This window comes from Electrona antarctica (assembly GCF_951216825.1).
Source record: "Electrona antarctica genome assembly, contig: scaffold_61, whole genome shotgun sequence".
In the NCBI taxonomy this organism is placed as follows: domain Eukaryota; kingdom Metazoa; phylum Chordata; class Actinopteri; order Myctophiformes; family Myctophidae; genus Electrona; species Electrona antarctica.
The window spans coordinates 229,581-244,335 of record NW_027638718.1 but is presented as its reverse complement, the minus strand read 5'-3'; the positions used below and the strand labels follow the sequence as shown (position 1 = coordinate 244,335).

General features: G+C 45.2%; 2 protein-coding genes across 2 annotated transcripts; one reads left to right on the top strand and one right to left on the bottom strand.

Moving 5' to 3' along the window:
* Positions 1 to 1,363: 1,363 nt before the first annotated feature.
* Positions 1,364 to 4,836, top strand: LOC306917792 (uncharacterized protein; the record flags this gene model as incomplete). The annotated part of the gene is made up of 3 exons (XM_079530698.1): positions 1,364 to 1,385; positions 2,417 to 2,797; positions 2,951 to 4,836. The coding sequence occupies 3 exons, from the start codon at positions 1,364 to 1,366 to the stop codon at positions 3,262 to 3,264; spliced, it is 717 nt and encodes a 238-aa protein (XP_079386824.1). The 3' UTR covers positions 3,265 to 4,836.
* A 3,549-nt stretch (positions 4,837 to 8,385) lies between these two features.
* On the bottom strand, positions 8,386 to 14,471 carry LOC306917791 (protein NLRC3-like; the record flags this gene model as incomplete). Its single annotated transcript, XM_079530697.1, has 3 exons — positions 8,386 to 8,518; positions 10,041 to 10,217; positions 12,673 to 14,471. 3 exons carry the CDS (start codon positions 14,469 to 14,471, stop codon positions 8,386 to 8,388), a joined length of 2,109 nt encoding a protein of 702 aa, XP_079386823.1.
* Between the last annotated feature and the right edge of the window lie 284 nt (positions 14,472 to 14,755).

Below are 14,755 nucleotides of genomic sequence, written 5' to 3'. Positions count from 1 at the left end.
AAGGAATGGATTCCAGATTGTACATTGTTGTGATAAAATGATATAAATTGACTATAGGAGAGCAGAGAGAGTGAACAGGGACCTGTTGCATGGATCTATGAATCTATTGAGGGTGGTGCCACGGTCCTGTTGGTTGGATCTATGAACCTATTGAGGGTGGTGCCAGGGACCTGTTGCATGGATCTATGAATCTATTGAGGGTGGTGCCAGGGTCCTGTTGGTTGGATCTATGAATCTATTGAGGGTAGTGCCAGGGATCTGTTGCATGGATCTATGAATCTATTGAGGGTGGTTCCAGGGTCCTGTTGGATGGATCTATGAATCTATTGAGGGTGGTGCCAGGGATCTGTTGCATGGATCTATTGAGGGTGGTTCCAGGGTCCTGTTGCATGGATCTATGAATCTATTGAGGGTGGTGCCAGGGTCCTGTTGCATGGATCTATGAATCTATTGAGGGTGGTGCCAGGGTCCTGTTGGTTGGATCTATGAATCTATTGAGGGTGGTTCCAGGGTCCTGTTGCATGGATCTATGAATCTATTGAGGGTGGTGCCAGGGTCCTGTTGCATGGATCTATGAATCTATTGAGGGTGGTGCCAGGGTCCTGTTGCATGGATCTATGAATCTATTGAGGGTGGTGCCAGGGTCCTGTTGCATGGATCTATGAATCTATTGAGGGTGGTGCCAGGGTCCTGTTGCATGGATCTATGAATCTATTGAGGGTGGTGCCAGGGTCCTGTTGGTTGGATCTATGAATCTATTGAGGGTGGTGCCAGGGTCCTGTTGGTTGGATCTATGAATCTATTGAGGGTGGTGCCAGGGTCCGGTTGGTTGGATCTATGAATCTATTGAGGGTGGTGCCAGGGTCCTGTTGGTTGGATCTATGAATCTATTGAGGGTGGTGCCAGGGTCCGGTTGGTTGGATCTATGAATCTATTGAGGGTGGAGCCAGGGTCCTGTTGGTTGGATCTATGAATCTATTGAGGGTGGTGCCAGGGTCCTGTTGCATGGATCTATGAATCTATTGAGGGTGGTGCCAGGGTCCTGTTGCATGGATCTATGAATCTATTGAGGGTGGTGCCAGGGTCCTGTTGGTTGGATCTATGAATCTATTGAGGGTGGTGCCAGGGTCCTGTTGGTTGGATCTATGAATCTATTGAGGGTGGTGCCAGGGTCCGGATGGTTGGATCTATGAATCTATTGAGGGTGGTGCCAGGGACCTGTTGGTTGGGGTCTGACACCAGGTGTTTGTTTGGGACCTCCTTGGACTCCCGTTCCTTTCTCCAGGCTGGTGGGAGTTGGTGTAGATGGCAGTGTGTTTGTGTGTGTGTGTGTGTGTGTGTGTGTGTGTGTGGGGGGTGGTAGATGACTGAAGACATACCGTCTGGTACAAAGACCTCCTAGTGAAACTCACAAAGACCTCCTAGTGAAACTCACAAAGACCTCCTAGTGAAACTCTCAAAGACCTCCTAGTGAAACTCACAAATACCTCCTAGTGAAACTCACAAAGACCTCTTAGTGAAACTCACAAAGACATCCTAGTGAAACTCACAAAGACCTCCTAGTGAAACTCTCAAAGACCTCCTAGTGAAACTCACAAAGACCTCCTAGTGAAACTCTCAAAGACCTCCTAGTTAAACTCTCAAAGACCTCCTAGTGAAACTCACAAAGACCTCCTAGTGAAACTCACAAAGACATCCTAGTGAAACTCACAAAGACCTCCTAGTGAAACTCTCAAAGACCTCCTAGTGAAACTCACAAAGACCTCCTAGTGAAACTCACAAAGACCGCCTAGTGAAACTCTCAAAGACCTCCTAGTGAAACTCACAAAGACCTCCTAGTGAAACTCACAAAGACCTCCTAGTGAAACTCAAAGACCTCATAGTGAAACAAAGGACACTCCCTGCTGGACAACGGCAGTAATTCAAGCTCTGCTGACCAACCGGAGGTTCAGAGTTCACCTCGGACAGAACACGAGTGCACAGAGAACACAGAGAAATGGAGTCCCGCAGGGCTCAGTTCTAGAGGTCCAACCCTGTTCAACTTCTACACAAAACGACCCACCATCCACCAAATCCTGCAACATTCCTCTATGCAGACGACATCTGTCTGGCATTCCAAACCACCAGACCTTGACCCACCGTAACAGGTGCTCACCGAAGACCTTTACAAAACTGGACCAGTTCTGCAAAACCTGGCGCCTAAAACCAAGCCCAACAAAACCAGTATCCAGTGTATTCCATCTCCACAACGCTAAAGCTGCCAGAGAACTGAACATCATCTGAGTGGACTCAAGATAAAGCTGCCTCTAATCCAACCCACCTCGGTGTGACCCTCGACAGAACCCTGTCCTTCAAGGAACACGTAAGAGGGAACGGCAGCGAAGGTGAAGTCCAGAAACAACCTGCTCTGCTGCAGCCTCCACACTGAGCTCTGCTGCAGCCTCCACACTGAGCTCTGCTGCAGCCTCCACACTGAGCTCTGCTGCAGCCTCCACACTGAGCTCTGCTGCAGCCTCCACACTGAGCTCTGCTGCAGCCTCCACACTGAGCTCTGCTGCAGCCTCCACACTGAGCTCTGCTGCAGCCTCCACACTGAGCTCTGCTGCAGCCTCCACTCTGAGCTCTGCTGCAGCCTCCACACTGAGCTCTGCTGCAGCCTCCACACTGAGCTCTGCTGCAGCCTCCACACTGAGCTCTGCTGCAGCCTCCACACTGAGCTCTGCTGCAGCCTCCACACTGAGCTCTGCTGCAGCCTCCACACTGAGACCCAGCAGTTACTCAGATGATGCTTCAGAAGGTCAAAGACTCTCCCCGTCTACCAGGTCAAAGGTCAAAGACTCTCCCCGTCTACCAGGTCAAAGGTCAAAGACTCTCCCCGTCTACCAGGTCAAAGGTCAAAGACTCTCCCCGTCTACCAGGTCAATGGTCAAAGACTCTCCCCGTCTACCAGGTCAATGGTCAAATACTCTCCCCGTCTACCAGGTCAAAGGTCAAAGACTCTCCCCGTCTACCAGGTCAAAGGTCAAAGACTATCCCCGTCTACCAGGTCAAAGGTCAAAGACTCTCCCCGTCTACCAGGTCAAAGGTCAAAGACTCTCCCCGTCTACCAGGTCAATGGTCAAATACTCTCCCCGTCTACCAGGTCAAAGGTCAAAGAATATCCCCGTCTACCAGGTCAAAGGTCATTTGAACATAGTTGTGCCAGTGACCCCCACAGGTACCCCCACACAAGATTTGTGTTACCATTTTCTGAAATATATATAAAAAAATATATATGCATGGCGACGCATTGTGAACTTGTAGATCTGCTGTTTTCAAATAGCCAGTGTGTATATAAAGGGTTAACGTGTTTAAACTGGTTCTTTTGTTTTATTTTGACAGCAAATTTAGATTTTTTTTTTGTCATTTTAGTCTTTGGAATGAAGCTTCATTTATTTTTAGTCATTATTCTAGTCATCTGAAATGTTTTAGTGTTAGTCTAGTTTAAGTCGACTAATGATATGATTTTAGTCGACTAAAATGTATTTCGGTGGGCCTTGGTGGCGTCGTAATGGTTGATTTGCTGAATGTAGCCGATCTACACTGCACTTGTAGATCTGCTATTTTCAGCATGCAACCAAGCATAGAATGACTTGTCTTTTAGTTCTACTGGATCTCTTCTCCACCCTAACATTTAGTCTAGGTTTTATTTGTTGACATTGTCAGTATTTTAGTCTTAGTTTTAGTCATGTTAGTCTTCCTCAGTGGAAAAAAAGTAGTCCACAAACATTTTCCGTCAATGTTTTAGTCGACTAAATCAACACTAACTGGTTCTTCAAAGTGTGGTCCAGGGTCCCCCGGGGGTCCTTGAGGGGGTTCCAGGGGGTCCTAGAAGCTAAATGATCAAATATTAACCATATATTTATTTGATATTTGAAAATAGCAGATCTACAAGCTCACAATGCATTATTGTACAGTTTGTAACATTTTTAATGACACAAATCTGATCTAACGGGGGTCCGGGGTCAAAGGTCAAATGCTTGGGGGGTGTTGACATGACAACGTCCAGGAGCTGTAATGGTGATGTCACTGCTCTGATTATTACATCATCACAATGATGTCACTGCTCTGATTATTACATCATCACGATGATGTCACCGTGATGTCATGGCGAGTCACTCATGCCCAAATATGGAGTCCATGATGTAACACTAGGCCGGTGGCCGGTACCCCGTGGCGACGGTGGTAACCATGACAACCTGCACTCACTCAAACATGTTGAGTAACCATGGCGACCTGATGATGTCACCCTCACATAGAGACTCTATCTCTGCTCACACAGATACGCTGAGGAGGAGGGGTATAACCTGAACCCAGCATAGAGAGGTCCAGTGGGCGTGGTCTGGAAGGTGTACAGGTGTCTCAGTGAGTCAGAGCACACTGTGTAGAAGGACAGAGTCCCAGCGGGACGGTCCACATACACTGATACTCTGTTGGAGCCTGTAGAGGCAAAGACAGGGAGGTCAGTCCTCTGTCCGTTGTGTCTGACAGAGTACCTGGAACCACTAACACCATAACAGTCCAGACTCCAGGACTTCTCATTCCCTCCAAACCAACAGTCACCATCTCCTTTCCTGCTGTTTGTTCCGTCAGCCACTGCTATATGAACCGTTTCACTGCACTCTACCTCCCAGGAACAGCGTCCAGTCACACTCTGTGAACTCAGAACCTGTTCCCAGTAATCAAACCTGTCTGGATGATCAGGAGGACGCTGACCCCCTGACCTCTGTGACCCCCGTGTGACCTTCCTGTTGTCCTCAGACAGAGAGAGGTCACAGTGTGCTGTGTTTGTGTCCAGTGTGAGACGCTGGAAATCTGATGAGAAAACAACACAGTACACATTAAATACATCATTCACTGACACACACACACACACACACACACACACACACACACACACACACACACACACACACACACACACACACACACACACACACACACACACAGTGTATGTGCGTGTGCACACACACACACACACACACACACACACACACACACACACACACACACACACACACACACACACACACACACACACACACACACACACACACACACACACACACAGAGATCTACAAACTAATGCAGTGTTAATTTTGACAACACATTCTGATTTAGTCTTTATAATGACATACCATTTAGTTTTAGTCCTATTTTAGTCAGTTGTACATTATTTAGTCTAATTAGTCGACTAAATTAAGTCTCGATACATTTAAAATGTAATAGAGAAGATCGTCACTGTCGGGTGAAGTGTTAGAGTCCAACCACCAGGGGGCAGAATGTCTTAAAGTCTCCACACAGTGTGATTTTATTTGAACTGAGGACCCCCGAAAATAATCATATTTCAACTGGGGACCCCCGGAAATAATCATATTTGAACTGGGGACCCCCTAAAATAGTCATGTTTGAACTGGGGACCCCCAGAATAATAATTTGAACTGGGGACCCCCGAAAATAATCATATTTGAACTGGAGACCCCCCAGAATAATAATTTGAACTGTGGAACACTGGACCCCCATAATAATCATATTTGAACTGGGGACCCCCAAAATAATCATATTTGAACTGGAGACCCCCATAATAATCATATTTGAACTGGGGACCCCCATAATAATTGAACCCCCACATTGACAAGCCCTTGGAATTGTATAGGCATTACATTTAGTTTGAGGCATTGTGAGCTTGTAGATCTGCTATTTTCACAATATTTTCCACTTTATTACACACGCGTTGAAATCTCAGATCTGTAGTTTTATGAGCGGTGCCTCCTCTCCATTACACAGCTATGTACCTGTCTGTCTCTCTGTGTACCTGTCTGTCTCTCTGTGTACCTGTCTGTCTCTCTGTGTACCTGTCTGTCTCTCTGTGTACCTGTCTGTCTCTCTGTGTGTCTGTCTCTCTGTGTACCTGTCTGTCTCTCTGTGTACCTGTCTGTCTCTCTGTGTACCTGTCTGTCTCTCTGTGTACCTGTCTGTCTCTCTGTGTACCTGTCTGTCTCTCTGTGTGTCTGTCTCTCTGTGTACCTGTCTGTCTCTCTGTGTACCTGTCTGTCTCTCTGTGTACCTGTCTGTCTCTCTGTGTACCTGTCTGTCTCTCTGTGTGTCTGTCTCTCTGTGTACCTGTGTGTCTCTCTGTGTACCTGTCTGTCTCTCTGTGTGTCTGTCTCTATGTGTACCTGTCTGTCTCTGTGTGTACGTGTCTGTCTCTCTGTGTACCTGTCTGTCTCTCTGTGTGTCTGTCTCTATGTGTACCTGTCTGTCTCTATGTGTACGTGTCTGTCTCTCTGTGTACCTGTCTGTCTCTCTGTGTACCTGTCTGTCTCTATGTGTACGTGTCTGTCTCTCTGTGTACCTGTCTGTCTCTCTGTGTACCTGTCTGTCTCTCTGTGTACCTGTCTGTCTGTCTGTGTACGTGTCTGTCTCTATGTGTGTCTGTCTGTCTCTCTGTGTACCTGTCTGTCTCTCTGTGTACCTGTCTGTCTCTCTGTGTACCTGTCTGTCTCTCTGTGTACCTGTCTGTCTCTATGTGTACGTGTCTGTCTCTCTGTGTACCTGTCTGTCTCTCTGTGTACCTGTCTGTCTCTCTGTGTACCTGTCTGTCTCTCTGTGTGTCTGTCTCTGTGTGTACCTGTCTGTCTCTCTGTGTACGTGTCTGTCTCTCTGTGTACCTGTCTGTCTCTCTGTGTACCTGTCTGTCTCTCTGTGTACCTGTCTGTCTCTGTGTGTACCTGTCTGTCTCTCTGTGTACGTGTCTGTCTCTCTGTGTACCTGTCTGTCTCTCTGTGTACCTGTCTGTCTCTCTGTGTACCTGTCTGTCTCTCTGTGTACCTGTCTGTCTCTCTGTGTACCTGTCTGTCTCTCTGTATACCTGTCTGTCTCTCTGAGTACCTGTCTGTCTCTCTGTGTACCTGTCTGTCTCTATGTGTACCTGTCTGTCTCTCTGTGTACCTGTCTGTCTCTCTGTGTACCTGTCTGTCTCTCTGTATACCTGTCTGTCTCTCTGTGTACCTGTCTGTCTGTCTGTCTGTCTGTCCGAGCACGGAAAGCTGCAACACGGTAACTCTCTCATTTCTCAACCGTTTCAGACGTGGGAAGGCTCGCCAGAACTGAGCCGGCCCCCTGGGCGCGTTCCTGGAGGTCTGGATGTTCTGGGGACCCCCCGGGGACCCCCGCATGGTAACACACGGTAACTATTTACTAAGTACAGCATAGAGCACAGTACACTACAATACAGTACAGAGCACAGTGCAGTACAGTAACTGTAACAATACATGTATAGTTGCACCGCTCAGTTCACACACGTGTGATTTATATTTCTGGTTGTCTTGTATGTTGTTAAATGGAGCGTGGAACGATGCCAATGATCGACACGGGAGATCACTTGTGACTTTCAAAAAAAAACGAGATCCACCTGTGATCTGCACACATCACGGCTCTGCACCACCTTTCATGCATCGCACGTCAGAACTGAACTTATGCCAATATAGACGAAATACATGTTGTTTACGACCAGGTTAGTGAATGAGGCCCATTGTTTCTGTCAAACCACATGACCTCATCTTGATGGTGTTAAGGACCAGGCCAAGAGCAGAGAGTAGAGAGCACAAGAGTTTTCAGGACAACATCAACCAAGTATACAACAGTGTATAAATGTGTGATATTGACACAAACAGAAAACTCACGTTTTGTAATGAGTTGACTCAGTTGAGGATTAGTGAGCCAATCTTCTCCTCCATGTTTCACTCTGTAGGAAGTAGAACAACAATGCATCAATGTCTAACTGTCTAACACAACGTCTCCACTAGCTGACACTACAGTGTTTCACTCTGTAGGAAGTAGAACAACAATGCATCAATGTTCTTTTTTTTTTTAATCCAAAATGAGTTAAAAGAGGCAGACTGTCACTATTCACATACTAGAGCATGTCTGAAATAAATGTTAGAGCTGAAATATTTAGCTATTGGTGTAATGTTAGTCCACAGAAGTGAACATTTCAAGCATGTTTTCTCAACTCGTTTTCTGCAAGACATTACTCTATAAGCCATATCTCCAAAACTGGTGGGTCAACTCAAACTGAACAACCAATATATAAATTTGAAGATATGATTCCCAGCTTTCATATGACTTAGCCTCGGTCAGAAACTATCACATATTGGATATGTCTTGTTATTAGATTTAGTTTTTTGTTGTTGTTTAGTTTTGAGTACAAATGCTAGGTTAATATTTCCAGTTTCTTCGAGGCACTGCATTGTTCTCTCTGCATGCTTTGTGACGTCGTGTCAGAGTGAATACACTGTTAAGGGAAACACTGCACTGTCCAACATGGACACAGCCCAAGTCTACTCACTTGCAGTTCTCCAGGACTGAATCATTCACCACGTTGAGGCTCAGGTCCAACTCTCTTAGGGAGGGATTAGAGCTTCCAGCTGAGGCCAGAGCTTCACAGCATCTCTCTGACAGGCCGCAGTGAGCCAGGCTGAAACACCAGATGGAAACATACATGAATAAATTAATTAATAAATAACACATTTAAATATGCATTATTCCTGGATTTAGAACCTGCTTCCAGCATCTATTAAAGGACTCTCTTGTCCCACTTAGGGTGCCTTCACACCTGGATGCTTTAGTTCAATTAAAACAAACCCTGGCCCCCAACATACCGTAATCATATTTGAACTGGGGACCCCCCCCCCCCCCCTCCTCCCCTTAGAAGCAATCGGAATTGTAGGCATTACATGAATGCGAAAATATTACAAATCTACAAGCTCACAACGCTGCTCGGCTCCACAGATACATTTTGTGAAACTAGCCAAACTACAAGCTCACAAAGCCTTGCAGTGAGCTTGTAGATCGGCTATTGTCACAATGTTTGCCTCTTTCTTCCGTACTTTTTATTTATTTTATCAACCACAATGAGTTGCACACCAAGTTGCATTGGTGTGGTTTATCTTAAAAACACTTTGTCCCGACCCAACCCTTCGGTGTGGTTGCTTTAGAAATGTGCAGATAGTCTGTATACTGTATACTGTATACTGTAACTTATACTGACGGTTTGTCTACTGTTCAGTGAGAAAACAATGCTGCACATTAAGCTAATCCTCTGGGGACCCCCTTGGGGGTCCAGACCCTCAGTTTGAGAACCACAGACCTAGACTAATAGAATGATAATTGATTGGTACAGTAGGTAGATGCAGACTATTGATTATGTATTCATGGGTAGCACGGTAAAGCTCGATAACTGTGGCGTAGCTACAAGGGATTGAACGTCGAAAATAGCCGATCTACAAGCTCACAAGTGCTGCGTCTCCGACGCTCTGTGATTCAATTCAGTTAAATTGTATTAAAGTGTCAACTCACAACAAGTTGTGTCAAGACACTTTACATGTAGAGCAGAGAACCAACATAGATCCCACCCTGAGCATTAAGACATTTGGAGACAGTGAGCTTGTAGATCAGCTATTTTCGGTGTGCAACTATTTATGTCAAAGTAGCCTGTACATTTGCCTTAAAGGGATATTAATTATTCAATATCAAGCTTATTAACCCTGAGGCCGATTCTACAAAATGTCTTCTAAATCTGAAAACATCTGAAAAACCTATATTTCTATGTCAGTGGTTCTCAAACTACAGTATTTCATGTCAAAGACCCAAAAAATGATATGTAATAGGCCGCCGACCCCCATCTGAAAACATGCCCCCCCAGAAGCAAAGATTTGAGTTAAAAATGTTCGCCCTGAGAATATATATTCAAAGATTTGTGCCACATGTTCACGCTTTTTCAAAAATAGCAGACCTACAAGCTCATAGCGTGGCACTCCGTGCCGCGCTATGAGCTTGTAGATCTGCTATTTTTCAATAGCTAAAGTATAAAACACCAAAAGGGGTTCCCACCAAGAATGGATTAATACATTCTCACCACAGCATTCATATTATATTCACATAATACAGTACATAATAAAACAGAAGTGATCATAATAAATGTGGTAAATGTATCTTACTTTAGAACTTCCAGTCTACAGTGTGGGCTCTTCAGTGAAGCACAGAGCAGCTCCACTAGTCCTGAGTCCTGCAGGTCGTTTTCACTGAGGTCCAATTCTCTCAAATGGGAAGGATTAGAGCTGAGAGCTGAAGACACAACTTCAACGTCTGTCTTACTGAGCTCACAGCCAACAAGTCTGTAAATGCAGATTAAATAAGAGATGATCAAAACAAATGATACCTAGTTCACTGTCATGGAAGTGAACTAAAACATCTCCTATCTATAGTTATCCAGACATAAACAGTATTGTGGAATAGACCAGGGGTTCTCAACCTTTTTGGCTGGGGACCCCCAGGGATGCTTTGGCCATGTCTCGCGACCCCCGCCCCGCTTCCCCACCCCCAATACAAACTGACTGCAAAAATAACCTTAATAATAGAGAAAATATATCATAAATGAATACTGAAACCAGATATAATCATTAAGGAAAGTTTATGCATGTACTATGTGTACTATGTAAACACTTCATTTCCATTTCCCAGCCATTCAGTTGTAATAAATAATTTGGGGACCCCCCAAAATAATTTGGCGACCCCCCGAGGGGTCGTGACCCTCGGGTCAACACCACTAGAATAACAGGAAGATCGACATTTAGATATCATAGATTTCAACCAGCAGTAGAAGGTGTGAAATGAAGACTAGTTTGATTTTCCCCAATATTATAAAAGAAATGTCATAACCTACAGTATGCTCTCAGATGTTTTATTTCTTAGCGGCCAAGAACATCTAAGTGACGGGTTGAAACGAGCGTTTAAATTGCTTATGAAGTCAGCCATGTGTTGGGAAAGTTCATCTCTTTTATGAACTAGTTCAGTTCACAGTTCAAACATTTAAAAATGAACTAGTTCAGTTCATAGTTCATCATTCAACATTTTGAACTAAAGTTCATGGTTCCACAAAATGAACTATTTTAGTTATTTTCACTTTTCTTTTCTTTTCTTTTAGTTTTTCTAAATTATTGCCGCAGCCCATAGCCATAGAACCGCAGACTTTATTCCTATTGGGAATAACTTTGGGATTAATAAAGTTACAACTTTTACAATTTCTCTATTACCATTATCCAAAATAATTCCTTATATTTCTTTTACATTTGGGAAAAAATAGCTCTTTTGCAATGTGAAATGCCACAGAATTCCTTTGCCTTGTCTTAATTATGGGCCAACTTGTGAAAGCTGCATGCTTTTATTGTGAAGGCTCTCAGCTCTCAGTTCAGTTCTCACAGCTCCGCGTTCTGAAAATAGCTGATCTACAAGCTCACAACGCGTCGCGGACGCAACACATTGTGAGCTAGTAGATCAGCCATTTTCAGCATGGAACACGTTGTACGACGAAGAATAAATCAGGCATCACTGACTGAGCTTCTGTGGAGGGAGATGTCTTTAGTTGGCCGACCGAGACGATCATGTATTTAGACAAATACCTCCTCCACGCAAAAATAACAAGCTATTGGAAGCCATTTTTCGTGGCACATTATGTTTAATCAAACAACAATAAGTTTCCAGTGTTTGGGTCGGGAGTCGGGATGTTCTGTGTCTGCGTGCATGACAGGATCCTCATGCAGAGATGCGTGCTGCGCGCTCCAGTGAAATTGTACGGCTGAGAAATATTAGTTAAATTGTGTCGGATAAGGACTTATTGGTGGGTTTTCCGTTAGATATTAAGGCCTGTTTAGGATGTGTCTTAGTGGGGATTTCGCCTGGAAGGCTCTATGGAAACACTCACTCTTGAACGAAGTTGAACGTGAGAAAGTGACGTTCACACACGGCAGAAATGAACGCTTTCACAATGACGTTCATCAAACAGAAATACAGTACGTTCACCCAACATATGAACGTGTTCGTGAACGATCGTTCATTGAACGCGTTCAGGGACAACACTGAAGTCAGCATGTTTTCCCAATGCAATCTTACGGAAGCAGTCCTGTGCATGCAGACAGGGTTGACATTGAAGCAGTCCTGTGCATGCAGACAGGGTTGACATTGAAGCAGTCCTGTGCATGCAGACAGGGTTGACATTGAAGCAGTCCTGTGCATGCAGACAGGGTTGACATTGAATCAGTCCTGTGCATGCAGACAGGGTTGACATTGAAGCAGTACTGTGCATGCAGACAGGGTTGACATTGAAGCAGTACTGACGTGCATGCAGACAGGGTTGACATTGAAGCAGTACTGTGCATGCAGACAGGGTTGACATTGAAGCAGTCCTGTGCATGCAGACAGGGTTGACATTGAAGCAGTACTGTGCATGCAGACAGGGTTGACATTGAAGCAGTACTGTGCATGCAGACAGGGTTGACATTGAAGCAGTACTGACAGGGTTGAGATCGGGAAAACATGGAACCGGCTGTATAAAATGCTGCGTCATTGTAAATGGTGGATTTATGTAGGACTTTTATCCAAAGCTCATTTCTGTTTAAATTGCGGACGGGAGGCAGACTTTCACTTCTGGTTCATTTCTGGTTTTATCTGTTGCCTAGCAACCTAGCATCATTCATGAGTTGGTGAAGAGCGCCATCTATCATAAACCACTGAAAAGACCATAGGACACAATACTGCGTGATTGGCAGTCAAGTCAATGTGTTAACTACTAACCGAGCCTTTCTGCAGTTCCTCACAGCTGGGACCAGTCTCCTTCGCCCCTCCCCTGATGTGTTGTATTTGTCCAGGTCCAACTCTTCCAGAACCTCCTCTGACATCTGCAGCATGACGGCCAGAGCTGAACACTGGGTCTCAGACAGTTTCTCTGTTCTGTTCTCTGACTTCAGGAACTGTTGGATCTCCTGATGTAATGAGTGGTCGTTCATCTCCATCAGACAGTGGAAGATGTTGATACATCTGTCAGGAGAGACATCATCACGAGTTAACATCTTCTTCAGGTTCTGGATGGCTCTCTGGATCTCCTCTGGACTGTTCTCTGTCTGACCCAGCAGACCTCCTAACAGACTCTGGTTGGACTGCAGTGAGAGGCCATGAAGGAAGCGGACTAAGAGGTCCAGGTGGCCATTTTTACTCTCCAGGGATTTTTCCATAGCAGCTTTCAGGAAGTCGGAGAGGGAGCTGTTACTGTATTCATCATCCTCATCCACATCCTCATAATCATCATCATCATGTAGGAATGTCTTCAGTACCTTCTTGTTCTTCTGTGTGAAACAGTGGTACAGGTAGACTGCAGCCAGAAACTCCTGGATGCTCAGATGAACAAAGCTGTAGACCGTTTTCTGGAACAGCACACTCTCTGTTTTGAAGATCTGCGTGCACACTCCTGAGTACAGCGCGGCGTCTTTCACATCAAGACCACACTCTTCCAGGTCTTCTTGGTAGAACATGATGCTACTTTTCTTCAGGTGTTTAAACGCCAGCTTGCCCAGATTCAGAAGAACATCCCTGTCAGACTTCATGAGCTGCTGTCGATTATCTTTCTTTTTTTTGTTTCTTTTCTTTTTTCTCTTTTCCCCCTCATGAGTCTCATCATACTTCTGCTTCTTCGTGTTTGTCTGAACCAACAGGAAGTGGCAGCACATCTCAGTCAGGGTCTTGGGCAGGTGTCCTATCGTGGTGAGTGTCCTCAACATGTCCAGCAGAACGGTAGCAATGATCCAACAGAAGAGTGGGATGTAACACATGATGTGGAGGCTCCTTGATGTCTTCAAGTGTGAGAGGACTCTGTCGGCCAGCTTCTCTTCACTGAATCTCTTCCTGAAGTACTTCTCCTTCTGGGGGTCTGTGAACCCCCGCACTTCTGTCACCATGTCAACACATGCAGGAGGGATCCGATTGGCTGCTGCAGGTCTGGTGGTTATCCAGAGGAGGGCCGAGGGGAGCAGATTCCCCTTGATGAGGTTTGTCAACAGAGCATCCACCGATGATGTCACTGTGACATCAGAGATGATTTCATTTTTGTCGAAGTGCAACGGAGACCTGCTTTCATCGAGGCCATCGAAGATGAAGCAAACTTTCCAGGCAGCGAGCTGCTCTGCTGTGACCTTCTTTAACGTTGGGTGGAACTCATGGATCAGGTTGAGAAGACTGTACTGCTCATCTCTGACCAAGTTCAGCTCCCGGAATGAAAAGAGAACCAGGAGATCTATATCTTGATTCTCCAAACCTCTTGCCCAGTCCAGAGCAAACTTGCGCGCAGAGAATGTTTTTCCGATGCCAGCGATGCCATTGGTCAGAACTGTTCTGCCAGGGAACAGGATCTTAAGGATTTTACAGCAGTTGATTGGATCGTCATGGAAGGTCTTCATGTTGGAAGTTCTCTCAAGCTGTATCACCTCATGTTGGCTATTAACCCCTTCACTCTGTCCCGCTGAGATGTAGAGCTCTGAGTAGGTGCTGGTGAGGGAGGTTCCAGACTCTTCCGTGAGGGAGGTTCCAGACTCTTCCGTCATGTTGTCTTTCACTTCATCAAGACTGTCCTCCAAACTGACCTTATAATCGTTCAAATCATCCTGCAGACTGACGTCTGAAATGAGAAAAAAAATTATGTTTTAAACATTCAGGTTAATTTATAACGTTACATATTTACAGCACACATTACTAATTAATTACCCCCAGAGAGTATGCCTTTTGATAAGAAACTTTGCCAAAGGTAACAACCCAAGATCAGCTGTTTTTGTCCAGTTGTTGAGTTGATAGATGTTTAGCTTCATTATTTGCACTTAAATATAATTGA